Source organism: Drosophila elegans, unplaced genomic scaffold (assembly GCF_018152505.1).
Source record: "Drosophila elegans isolate 14027-0461.03 unplaced genomic scaffold, ASM1815250v1 contig_208, whole genome shotgun sequence".
Taxonomy (NCBI): Eukaryota; Metazoa; Arthropoda; class Insecta; order Diptera; family Drosophilidae; genus Drosophila; species Drosophila elegans.
This window is the reverse complement of record NW_024545578.1, coordinates 3,275,459-3,287,800: the sequence shown is the minus strand read 5'-3', so window position 1 is coordinate 3,287,800 and position 12,342 is coordinate 3,275,459. Positions and strand designations below refer to the sequence as shown.

General features: G+C 37.1%; 1 protein-coding gene across 1 annotated transcript; it reads right to left on the bottom strand.

Annotated features, from left to right (window-relative positions):
* Positions 1–244: 244 nt before the first annotated feature.
* Positions 245–1,975, bottom strand: LOC108145681. The gene has a single exon (XM_017271238.2). The coding sequence runs from the start codon at positions 1,845–1,847 to the stop codon at positions 465–467; it is 1,383 nt and encodes a 460-aa protein (XP_017126727.1). The 5' UTR covers positions 1,848–1,975; the 3' UTR covers positions 245–464.
* Between the last annotated feature and the right edge of the window lie 10,367 nt (positions 1,976–12,342).

The following is a 12,342-nucleotide window of genomic DNA, read 5'->3' as shown; positions in this document are numbered from 1 at the left end:
CTAAAACATTTGGGTAACTTAAAACGATTGAAAAACCTTTTTCTTCTTAAAAAATGTAATGTGGCCAAAAGCCCATCTCTAGCCATTTGTTGGGAAGAAAATTAGACTTCTAAAACATTTGGTGTCTTAACATTAGATATTTTTTGGGAAGAAAATTAGAAATTTGGGTATCTTTACACATTTTTTTTTTTGTATATAATTAATTTAATTATTCTTAAAACAAAACAAGCAGTCATTTTTTATTCTTCTGGGTGCAACTTTGGGATCTAATAAAGTGCCATAATCCTATGCATTCATCAGCAAATTCTTCAGCACCTAATAAAGACAAATTGTCATATACAATTGCCAACAATTGGGTGTCAAATGCATTAGTTTCTTATCGTTCTTATTAACATTGCTAAGCGATTTTGTGAGTAATCTTTAATGAAATTTAAAACACTTATAAACGAAAAAGTCTCAAACGCTTATTCAGTTTTTGGGGGCGTCTCCTCCTTTGGAGGTGCCTCTTCCTCCTGGTCCCCGATTTCCAAGCTGCCGACCAGGCTCTCGTGGGTTTTCCGCTGAGAGGCCACGGCCGCATATTCGGCAAAAGAGAGATTAATGTCATAGGGAGTGCGCCGGAAAATGTGCGGCGGAGTGTAGTTGTTCTGGATGGGCCAGAAGAGGCCATCTTCGTCGGGTGCAAAGGGCGTTTTTCCGTAGAGTCGCGCAAACTCATCCAATCCATAGTAGAAACGCGTAGAAGCCAGTACCAGTTCGATTCGCTGAATCTCGGGCAAATGCTTGCGATACACCTCAATCTGCAAGTGATCGCTTTGAATGGAGCTCCTGGACTTGGACTTGGGCAACTCCTCATCGTATCCACTTTCGCGAAAGGACATTACATCCGGATCCATTTGCTGGCCCTCTGATAACAAACGGCAAATAGACAATAGTTTGTCCTTAATGATCAGATGCTGCTTGCCCATCAAATACTCATCCGTTGGCGTGGAAGTGGGAAACTTTTCGTTGAGAAAGACCGCTGGAATGCGCCGAAACAACAAGTCTTTGGTGAACAATTCCTGCACACGATCTTCGATATGGAATACGCGATTCATCAGCCAGAAGTTATCGCAACAGTCTGCCAAGGCTTTGGTGAAGCAACCGATCATGTCCTCGGAGGACTCCAGCATCAGGAGACTGTAGTCACCCATGTGCAGGTACAATCCGCAAATGGGATCCGAGGTGATGGCCGAGGCTTTGCATTGGCTGTGCAGCTCCTGCAGACGTTCGCTGAAGATGGCAAAAAAGTCCTTGGGCTGACTTGGTGTTTGAACATCCAGTTCTAGGTCCTCCTCCTCCCCGGACTCCTCTTCGCCCTCATCGTCTTCGCTAAATCTAAACGTGTGGGTCACAATTTCCTTTTCGTGTTCCGTAGTCTTCACCGGAACTTCCTCCGTTGGCGCAGGATTGCGAGCTGTATCCGCTGTCACCGTGGTCGTGGGTGAATCATCCTCATTGATTTCCAAAGTAGGAACTGCATCCTCCACAAATTTCACGGGTTCAATGTCAACTGGTTCGGCTTCTGGCGCCTGATCCACCACCACCACTTCGTCGGGCAACTTCTCCTCTGATTCCACGGGCGTCAAATGGCAGTTCTTGGCCAGAATGAAAATACGCTGGTAGAACACGGCCGTATCCATGTCCGCCAGCTCCATGTCCACATAGTCCACAAGTGACTTTCGCACCTGAAAAGACACCGGTCTTTTCAGCGTGAAGATGGTGTGCCGGGTCATCCGGCCAACTCGTGTCTGCCGCTGACGGGCGGCCAAGGAGGCCTGCCTCTGCGTCATCCGGTGGATGGACATAGTGGCCAGGAAGTAACTGCTCCTTTCGAGGGTCAGAAACTAACTCCTAACTGCCAGGGTCACCAGGGTCAACCGAGAGTATCGATAAAGCTGTTTTTGTTTCGAGGAAATCCAATGTTGTCTAGCAACTGAGCGGTTGCTTGGATTGTCGTGGGTTTTGTTGCCCTGAAATCAATGGAAGAAATCAATGAAAATGGCTAACAAGATTTGTTAAGACCAATGGCCGTATATAAAAATTATTAAAGAGCTTTATTTTAAAAGGCCTACCTGATACAAACCTCTTCATTTACTGATATTAAATTATAAATGCAAAAGGTGATTTTCTGCCCATTTGCACCATGTTATGACCTTTAACTCTTTCTCTAACTTTTTTGCTGCATCTACTTGATAGAAGCCTACAAATACGAAAAGTTTTTAGTATTAACCGCCATTTCTCGCAGTGCCAACCGCAGAAAACATTTTTGCCCGTACATGTCTACAGAGTTATTATCCAACCAATGTACAAGTACTTGGGTCGCTGCCTCAATTATTATTATCATTCGTTTGAGATCTAAGGCCATCTCCCAACCTTCCCGTGTTCGCCTTTGTTTCTGCTCGGCTTTTAGTTTAGCTCGGCTTTTGCTTTTCACCGAGTTAATTTATTCATGGCGCATTTATGAGCATAGTGATTTCAGCCAGCACCTACACTTGAACCACCACCATCCCGATCCCACCAATCCGACCAGCAACATACGACAACCAGCAACAAGCTCGACAAGGATGTAAAGGGAAAACTTCTTCATCAGGAGCAAAACTCGTCCTTCGAGTTTTCCCACTCTCTGTCTCACTCTCTTTGAACAATTTGAAACACTTGGGCATACAGTATGTTGAAATGATAATGAGGCGAAATTGTTTTTTGACTCGCTCCCCAGGTGTTTCACTGTGCTTCTCTGTGTACCTGCACCTGGCTTCAAAGGATGTCTGGGCGGAGCTGATTATCCTTATCCGCCAGGATTCGGCTGAGTGGCCTCGACCGTTTTGGCCGTTTAGTTTATCGACGCAAAAGTTGCGTAGCAATTTGCGGCAATGTTTTAATAACCAAGTGACTCCCTCTTCCTGACGAATAAGATACTCTTTAAACGATTACAAACAAGTTTAAAAGTGGTTTTGTTTGCCCAAAGCCTTAACAACATTTTTTTATACAAAATGCTAATATTTTTTATCGGCACAAACTTGGCGTAGCTGTAAAAATGTGTTATTTAATTCTCTAATAAACTGAATCATAATTTTTGGCTTTAATGATGTAAGAATTTCTATGTCTTAAACTAAAACTTTTCATTAAATGTTTCAACTGAGAAATGATGAAAATTCCAAAGATTGAACAATTTTATTATTTATAACTCACTTACAAGAAAAAATAAATTTATAAATTTGTTGTATCTCGATTTTAAATTGGAATAGCTAAAAAACACTTTGGGGCTTAATACTCTAATAATCTGGATTATAATTTTTGTATTAATGATTTAGAAAATGCTTTTCCTTATTTTAAAGTACTAAAATTGAAAAAAAAAATGAAATTGTTTTTCATTCAACTTTTAAATTTCTGTGGGAAGTGCTTAAGTTCCCAATGATTAAGCAAATTTATCTGCCATACCTGACCTACAAAATTAAAGAAATTTATGTTGGTTTAGTCTTTTGGGTCAAGGGGCTTCCACGTTGATTCTGTGTGCTCGCTTTATTAGTTCAAGCTCTTCCTCGGGCTTTCACTTTTTCAGCCCTCTCTCCCAGTTTCACTTTCATTGGAATGCAAATATGCAGGCTCCGTCGATTTGACTCCGAGATGTCGACATGCCACGCCCATTTGTCGCAGTCACAGTCGCCGGCAGCGTTGATTGCATCGAAGTTCTTAGTCAATATTTGCCGATTTCAATGAAATGAGAATTTGACATGCAGGCAAACACGACAGACAAGCTTGGAGCTTGGAGCTTGGATGGGTTTTTGTGATGGCTTGCGAATGGAGAGTATCTGCTGGTATCCAGGAGGAAATACTGATGCACCGACAGATGGCAGAAGACTCGGAGAGTAGATGCAGATGCATCTGGCAGCTGCAACAGGAGAAGGACAAACACTGGCTGACGCCAGACCAAATTGAGGCTGGTCTGACTTGGGTAAATTAATTGCGATCTATGTGCCATGGCATTTTTGTGTGTGGCGAAGTGATTGATGTCGTGAGAGTAGAGTGTTTTCACTCGTTACCTTTTGTTGTTTTTGTCGAACAAAAAATGGAAATTTTCTTTATCCTAATGATGCAAACCCAATACGGGCTTTAATTGGACAGTTCAAGTTAAAAGCTATTTGCATTTGACTAATGGTTGATTTTGCAAAATCAAACTTTGCCTGAAATAAATCTTAGAATTTCAAATGTTGAGTACTCGGGGTGAGTAGAATATATATATTGTTTGGCTATCAATAATGGTTTTATAATAACTTAAATTAATTTAAAAAATTAATATAACATTTTAAAATTATTATTTATGGCATAAAATGAGTTCCAATAAATAAACGATAGCACTCGACGCGTTAAGTGACCATAATAAAAATAAAGTTCCATTTAAAAATTCAAATCCACTCGCAACACCACATAATTGCATACCATATTTTTGATAGGATCATCCTGTTTATCCCAATTATGAACATCGCCAGCAATTGCTGCGAAACCAATTTGCTGAATAGATTGCAATAAATTCAATTAAAATTTTAAATGGCCGACAAACAGCACTGAACTTTTACAAAATGAATTCGAGCCCAGTCCAGGTAAAACGGTTCTAGGCAATTTGAAATTAATTCAATTATACGGGGCATCAACAGCAGCACAAGAGCCAAACTCTAGATTACCTGGCTCTGCAGAAAAGTTCGTCCAGGTGCGATGGTTAAATTTAATTGTTTTGCCCGAATCCTTATTTTGGCAATGCAATTAAATGCAATGACAGTGGGGCGAATCGGGGAAATAGACCGCTTCTTAGCCGAAGCTAATCAATTAAGCCTTGGCAACGAATCGAATCTTGGTCCAAATTGTGCATTGCTGGAGTGAATCGCCCGCCCGCATTTCCCAATTAATGACAGCTAATTTATTTGAACTGGGCCAAAAATCAATATAAGAGGAGAAAATGAACACTGCGAAAAAAAAACTCAAGAAATTTATGGAGGTGTACTAATAAAACAACGGAATGGTTTTGGAATTTTCAAAATATCAACTTAAAATATATGTTACAATTGTTTTTAAGACAATAAATTAAAACAATTTAATAAAATTTGGGCAGTAATTTATAATTTAGCTATAAAAGAAGAAGAAGAAAACAAGTTTTTTGCAACCCAAAAACAATAAAGCTGTTATTTAAAAAAAATATTTAAGAAAACCTCTAATGTTTTTAAACCAAGCCCAATTTTCAATTATAAAAAATGTAAAATTTAACTATTTTTAAGCGTAAAATTCATATTTCTTAAATGGAGCTTAATAAAGTAATTTATAACATAATTTCGTCCATACAGAAGCTTGCATTCCGTAATCATATCATTTTGGTTTTAAAAAAGAGATAATGCTTTTAAAAACGACACTAAAAAACTATAATTTTTGTTTTGAAAAATGTGTGTTTGATAATATTTAACATGGAATTCCTACAATTGTTTATGAAAGTGTATCGAATGCCTCATCATCATAGCCAGTTGCCGCAGGCCTTGTGGCCAGGCATCTGATCTGTTTGGAAAGCGGATAGAGTGCTGGTGTAGGGGGAATATCGAAGGAGGCGGGTGGCAGCTCAATTATATTTTTATTTATGCGTCAACATTCGCGCACTTAACGAAATAGCATCCGGCTAGGACCGACGCGAGAGCATCCCTTTTCTGACAATGGAATTTTATTGTTTCGCCAATGTAAGCAAATTTGGTGGAAACTTTTTGTGGGGGCCCAGGCGAAAGGATGCGGGATGGCGGGATGGGACAGCATAAATAAAGTTATGTATTTGATTATGAAGCCGACGGACAGCAGGCTCGTGGTCAATGAATTCAATTGCTTGGCAATCTTTTATGGCTGGGACAGACAAATCATAAAAAAAAGGGAAGGGAAGCACACACACAAAGGCGGCGGAAGAAAGCATTTTATGACCCGAAGTTGGCTTTAAATGAAAGTGTCCAGTGAAGTGTCCGAACCATATCGAATTGGGGGATATTTTATTCATTTCCTAAGATTTTTACACACTTGAAATCTTTAGAAATGACTAATACCATATTGACTTTAACCCTTTTCACCTGAAACGAATGAGATTTGGGGAACACTTGAGCAGGCATATGTGCTTCTTTTGTTGAGTGACCCTTTCCATTTCTCATTTCCTCACTTTCTCTCTGTTCCTCCCATCTCCAATGGCATTCCATACTGTCACTTCCGGTCCTTAAGTGTATTTCTTTGTATCCCTGAAGGGACGGGAATTCAGGGCAAACATTCAGTAAATTTCTTCTTTTTTTGTTGCCTCTTCTCTTATGAGGTCATTTAAAGCATCTCCACAGAGAAATGCTCAACATTTTTTTTATATTTTTGTTACCACAACTATTTTGTTGCATTTTTCATTGGCTTAGTGTTGGCTGCCCATGTTTTGGCATGTTTAATTGCACTGCCAACAGCAATTGGCATTTGAAAAACAAACAAAGCTAGATAACAAAGCGCATTTGTATTTGCTCAGTCTCTAACAAAATAACAGCAGTCCCAAAAACATAAGTAAATAAAAGTAAAATAACATAACATATGTAAATACAACTAAGTTTCTACACTAAAATTATATTTTTGGTTTTATTGTTAAATACAATGCCTATTTAGTATTAGTATTTCTACCGCAACTGTGTGTAAGTTTATAGCAAAAAAACAACAAATTAAAACAAAAATACAGTTGCAGTGAACATTAAAGTGTATTTTCGTTTCGGGGGACTCTGTTAACACTAAACAATGGCAAAGCTTGATTGAAGCACTGCGATACTAGGACAAATGTATACGATTTCGTATTTCAATGAATGTGCGGGTAAATATCAAACAATTAAATTACACGCCAGAATGAAAACGAAAGCTTGCAAACACACAAAACTATATCCAAAGTGAACTCAATTTGCTGGCATCTAAATCATTTTTAATTTGAGAAACAACAAAACACAAACGTTTATTTTTTCCTCCCAACAAAATTCAGCTCAAAACGTAACATATTTAACAATAACAAAATGTAGCATACATTTGTGGGGCGGAGAAGAGAGGAATGGAAAGTGAGAAAAAGAATGTTATTGTACGAGAGTACAGAGTTTTCCGCGGCCCAAAAACAATAGCAGCAAAAACAACGGGTTCGGGTTCGAGTTCGAGTACGGGGAAAATGCAACACACTCTCTGCAACTTTTTGTTAAAACCCCCCGCACCACCTTTCGTTACACGCTGTTGCACAATTATTCAAATCTACGAGCCATGACAGCGTAGCATCAGTGGGTTAAGGGTTGACTCGGGGGGTTAAGGGGTAGTGGGTGGTGGGTGAAAGCTGGGAGGCCACAGGAGAAAGCAGCAGAAGCTGTCAGCCGCTTGCAGGTGGAAAATACCCTGTAAAATTTAATCAGTTTTATGTTATGGGAATTGTAAATTAACGTATCTAACTCCTTTGCATGAACAAAGAACAATTAAAAATTAATTATAAATAAAAATATTTCTTGAAATCATTAGGTTTTTTAATATCTTATAAAGGACATTAAAAGTAGGCAATATAAAATATATTTATAAATACAATATTTTTTAATCTTTAAGTTAGATAGGATTACTTTATTACATTAATTTTTATTACATAATTTATACTTTTAAAAGAATTTGTGAAAAATATTTCAAAGGAATGAAAAGAATTATTTACTCATTAAAATTATTGAAAACAAATTCTCCCAGCTAGGACTGAGCTTATATTAAATAGTTTTTTTCTTAAAGTAAAGGATACAACCAAAGCGACCCTAAATCTAAACTTGCAAGCCCGCTTTAATTTCAGCATTTGTTTGCTGCCCCAATTTGTCGCAATAACAATGGAATTTAAATGCAGCAAGCGAGCAAAAAAGCATACGAAACCAGAATATTTTTTGGTAGATTTCTTTGTTACATGTATGTAGGAATGGCTATGATAACTTTGTGTCGAGTTGATTTAAGCCAAAGTAAATCAAGAGTTTACCTATAAAGGAATGCCAGATATCCCCATATAAGGTATTAAAAAGCAGTAATTTATGTGCCCAACTCCACTCCTTTACGTTTATAAAGATGCTCTACCTGACAAGAAGTTACTATCAATAACCCTCATCTCATTCGGGCTAACAAGCAGCTCTTGAAGAGTCCTTCTAATAAATATGCCTAAGCACTCGCTTCTTTTCTTTTCTTTTCTTTTTGTCCTCCTCTCTCATTTCGTTGGAATGACAAAGCCAAAGCAAATAACGTGAAATATACATAAAGAGGAAGAGCAGGCCGTAAAATGGTTGCAATACCGCTGGTGTATACGGGGCGGATGAGCAACGTCGTTCCATACGCCCACTTACAAGTAATAAGAGCCAGCGGCATAAAATTCAACAGAGGCCCCCATGCCACACCAAGCACCATGTGAGCCATAAAAAGTATATGGTAAGCCAAACCCAAAACAAAACCCAAAACCCTCACTCTAAGTCCCAGATTCTTCAACATATTTCACGGCGCAAAGCCATCGCATAATGCGTGTGATTGATTTACCTGTTTCCACCTTTCGACCCAGCTGTTGTTAAATTGATGGCTCCCATTTGGCAGCGGGCGATGAGATTGAAGTCATTGCCTTTGAGATGATTAGGTGGGTGAATTCGCCAGTGGCCAGGTTTTTGAGATTCGAAACCCACAACAAAGTTTCTAAAACAAATGATTTTAGTGTGAACAATATTGACTTATATAATTGCAAAAATAACGATGATAAAATTAAAAAGGGTTAACAAATTTAAAGTAAAATCAAAATAAAATTTATGACATGTCCGTATATTATTCCGATATTTTCACAATAAACAATTTTTATACGCACCTTAACTTTCGGTTAATAAAATATATTTGGCTAATCTGTATATTATCCTATATTTTAACTATAAACAATATTAATAGAAATCTTAACTTTCCTTAATTAAAGCACTGCGATATTTCCAATATAATAATAAAAACGGTACTGGCAGTTCGTCAATTTTCACTTCAAAATCAACCCCATTTAGGACGCCATTATCGCCCTCGAAAATCTTGTACTGTATTTTTGGTGGCCCGTGTCAAATGTCCCCGCAAGATTGTTTGCATGGGTTAAACTGTCGCCCGCTATCGGGGCAACACAATCAGCCAGACATTCAGACAACCAGACATCCAAACAACCAGACATTCAGACATTCAGACAACCGAAGAGCCAGCGAAACAACAACAAGCCGGCAAAAGTTGGTTAGTTAAAAGTGTTTGTCATTGCTGACACCTTTCGTCTTGGCAACGCGACTTGGGAAACTCAAGACAATGAGCCCAACGAAATTCACTAGAAAGGGCAAAGTTTTTTCCGTCTCTCACTTCAGTTTCCCAGTCCCTGGCTTTTGCCATCTTGTTGCTGCCGAAAAGTTGGTTTTTATCATGCTCATGTTGATTGGTGTTAAATATTTGGCGGCATTCTCGGCAGCTCGCATCAAGTTCGGTAAATCTAATTTTTTACATTGTATGGTCCAGTTTAAAGCCATCAGCACAGCTCAAATTCAAGTGGATGGATGTGGTTTTGGTGTTAAGTTCCTCCACGAAACATATTCTCATCACAGTACTGTACACCTAAAATAAAATAGTATATTAAATATTTATGAAATTTATTTAAGACACTTTTATAATTTAAAGAACTGTTTCTTTTAAATTCAAAAGCTTTTCATCAGAAGTTTAAGTAAATATTTGAAAAGTGAATAATATATAGTTATAACATTTAAAAGACTAGTTTTTTTTATTTTAAAGCCATATTTTCTACATTTATTTTCTTATAAGAAGGTACATATTGTTTTGAATGTGAAAATGTGTTAATTACTTTTTTTTTGAGTGCACCATCGGTGTTTGGGTTTTTAGTTTCAGTTCGCAATTTGTTACTTTTATGTCTTCATATCATTTACGCTTATTTTGTGGCCTGTCTCTGGCTTTGAAGCCAGAAATACACAGCCACAGATACTCAGATACTCAGATGATGAAACAAAAGATACAGATACAGATACAACTCAGCTGAGCTGAGCACACGCTTGCCATTTATCATGATGAAGAGGGTTAAAAGAGAGTGGAAGGAGCTATGAAGGGTTAAGAAGGGGGAGTGGCAGCAGCCTGGATGTCATTGAAAGTGCAGTTAAACTGCAATCGCGTTTGCGTTTTCATTATGCGGCCCCATAAAAATGGCGATCCTTCGAACAAAGTTAAAGTAGCGGCTGATGCCAAAGTCAAACTTTGTGTTTTCTTGCCAATAAACGGGATATATGTTAAACTAGACCAGGGTGGTACCCTTAAATATTAAACAATAACAGATATGTCTAAAAACCTTTTGTGTGTTAGTTTTTAACTTAAAACCTTAATAGGTTTCGCAAAAAGTTAATTTAATAACTTTTGAAATTTTCCTTCTGCTCAAAAACTCTTTTAATTAAAAAGACAATTGTCTATCTTTGTGTTAAAAAAATATTTGTAAATTAATTAAAAATATAATAAATTTAGAAAAATATTTAACGAAATACCGATAGTGTTCAACACCTGTGTTCCAAAAAGATATTTCTGACAAATTTAAAAAAAAAAAATTTTCTATTCCCCAGAAACTTTATAAATTTATGTGAATTTTTTATTTTTTAGTAAATTAAAACCTATATTTGCATTTCCTCTTATTTACTTTTGCAACCCAAAATGCTCTACCCAAATTAGGGTAAATTCAATAAAAAAAAGGAAAGTTATCAACGTAAACAATTCGAGCACTTCAACTAGTTTTGGGCGCCTCGATAGTGCTTCAGATAATAGCATGTGACTGTGGTGGAATGCGGGGGCGGGGACGGGGATGCATAATGAAAAGTTACCAGTTATCGGAGTGTGTGGAAATATATACCATATACAAGAGGGGAAAAAGTTAGTGGGGGGTTCTCGTTCTGGTTCTGGTCTGCCCTTCATTCAAACGGGAAAAACGCAGAGCGACAAATTTTTATGGGCAAACTTTCAATTACCCAACTTTTTTCTTGCTTGAATTACTTTAGAAATGCTTTGCTCACACAGACACACACATATGAAAACAGGACATATGCATATGTGTGGGTAAATGTGTCCGTGTGCTGTCGTCATGTTTGTTGCTGTTTTGTTTGCTTCACTGATTCTCGCATAGATATGCACATGGAAAAAATACCAAAAAGAAGAATCCTGTAACGAATGTATAAAATTTACAGGTGTTGAAGAGTTGAATATTTAGATAATTTGAGATCTTAAAACTTGATAAATTATTTTAATTCAACAGGGTTTTTGAGTTTTTAGTACAAACAATTGAAAAGAAAATAAGATGGACAAAAAATATCTCATTTTTTTTCTCAGGCTTTATAATTAATTGTGTCACTTTTTGAACTATTTGAAATTTAAATGTTCCTAATAAAAAAATGCAATGTATTTTCTTGTTAGTTTTTAATGAAAAGTCAGGTCAAAACAAACTAAACACAAAAAGTGAGAAATTAAAAAAATAAAAATAAGTGTCTTGGCTTTTTTTTAAATGATCTATTTTCAATAAATCTTTGTTTAACTAACTATCTTATATTAAAATGTGTTTTTTAAATTTAAAAACATTATTTTTTCTAAAACTTAAAAAAAAAAACATAAAATAAAAGAAAAGAAAACTAAAATATTTGAGATAAAAATCTATGACAGTTGTTTAATTAAAAATGACAAATAAATATTTTCTCTTTGTCTAAATGATTTATAACTTATATTGAAATTTAAATGTTATAACTAAAGTAACTTTTGAAAGCAACATAAAATAAAAGCAAACTGAGCACAAAAGTTGAGATGAAAATCTAGGATATCTGTTCTGCTTAGTGATATTTATCTGTTCTGCTTAGTGATATTTTCTCCGTGTAAAAAAGGAGGAGCAATAGGAGTTGCGGTGGCGACGGCCATTGACTGTGCCACGCTCCATAGTGCCACGTATAAAAAACCCCTGCCCACCTGACTGACTACTCGGTAGCCGACTGACTGGAAGATTCAAGGACGCACAGCCATTTATAATGCCTGTATATTATTACTTTTCACTTTGGCGAGCAAATTTACGAGCGAGCTGCGCAATTTTTCAACTTGTTACTTAGCGCGAGCGCCACTTAAACACTTTTAAACGTAATTTCAGCGCCGCCCAGGAAGCGGGAATGCGAATTGAAGCTCATGGCGTGAAATATGGAATTCTAAGCGAGGCAAGACAATGATTTCGCCTTCGCACTCTGCCCCGTG

What these genes read in the sequence shown, in the direction of transcription:
- LOC108145681 (XM_017271238.2), bottom strand. Translation starts at nt 1,847, where the DNA reads ATGTCCATCCACCGGATGACGCAGAGGCAGGCCTCCTTGGCCGCCCGT.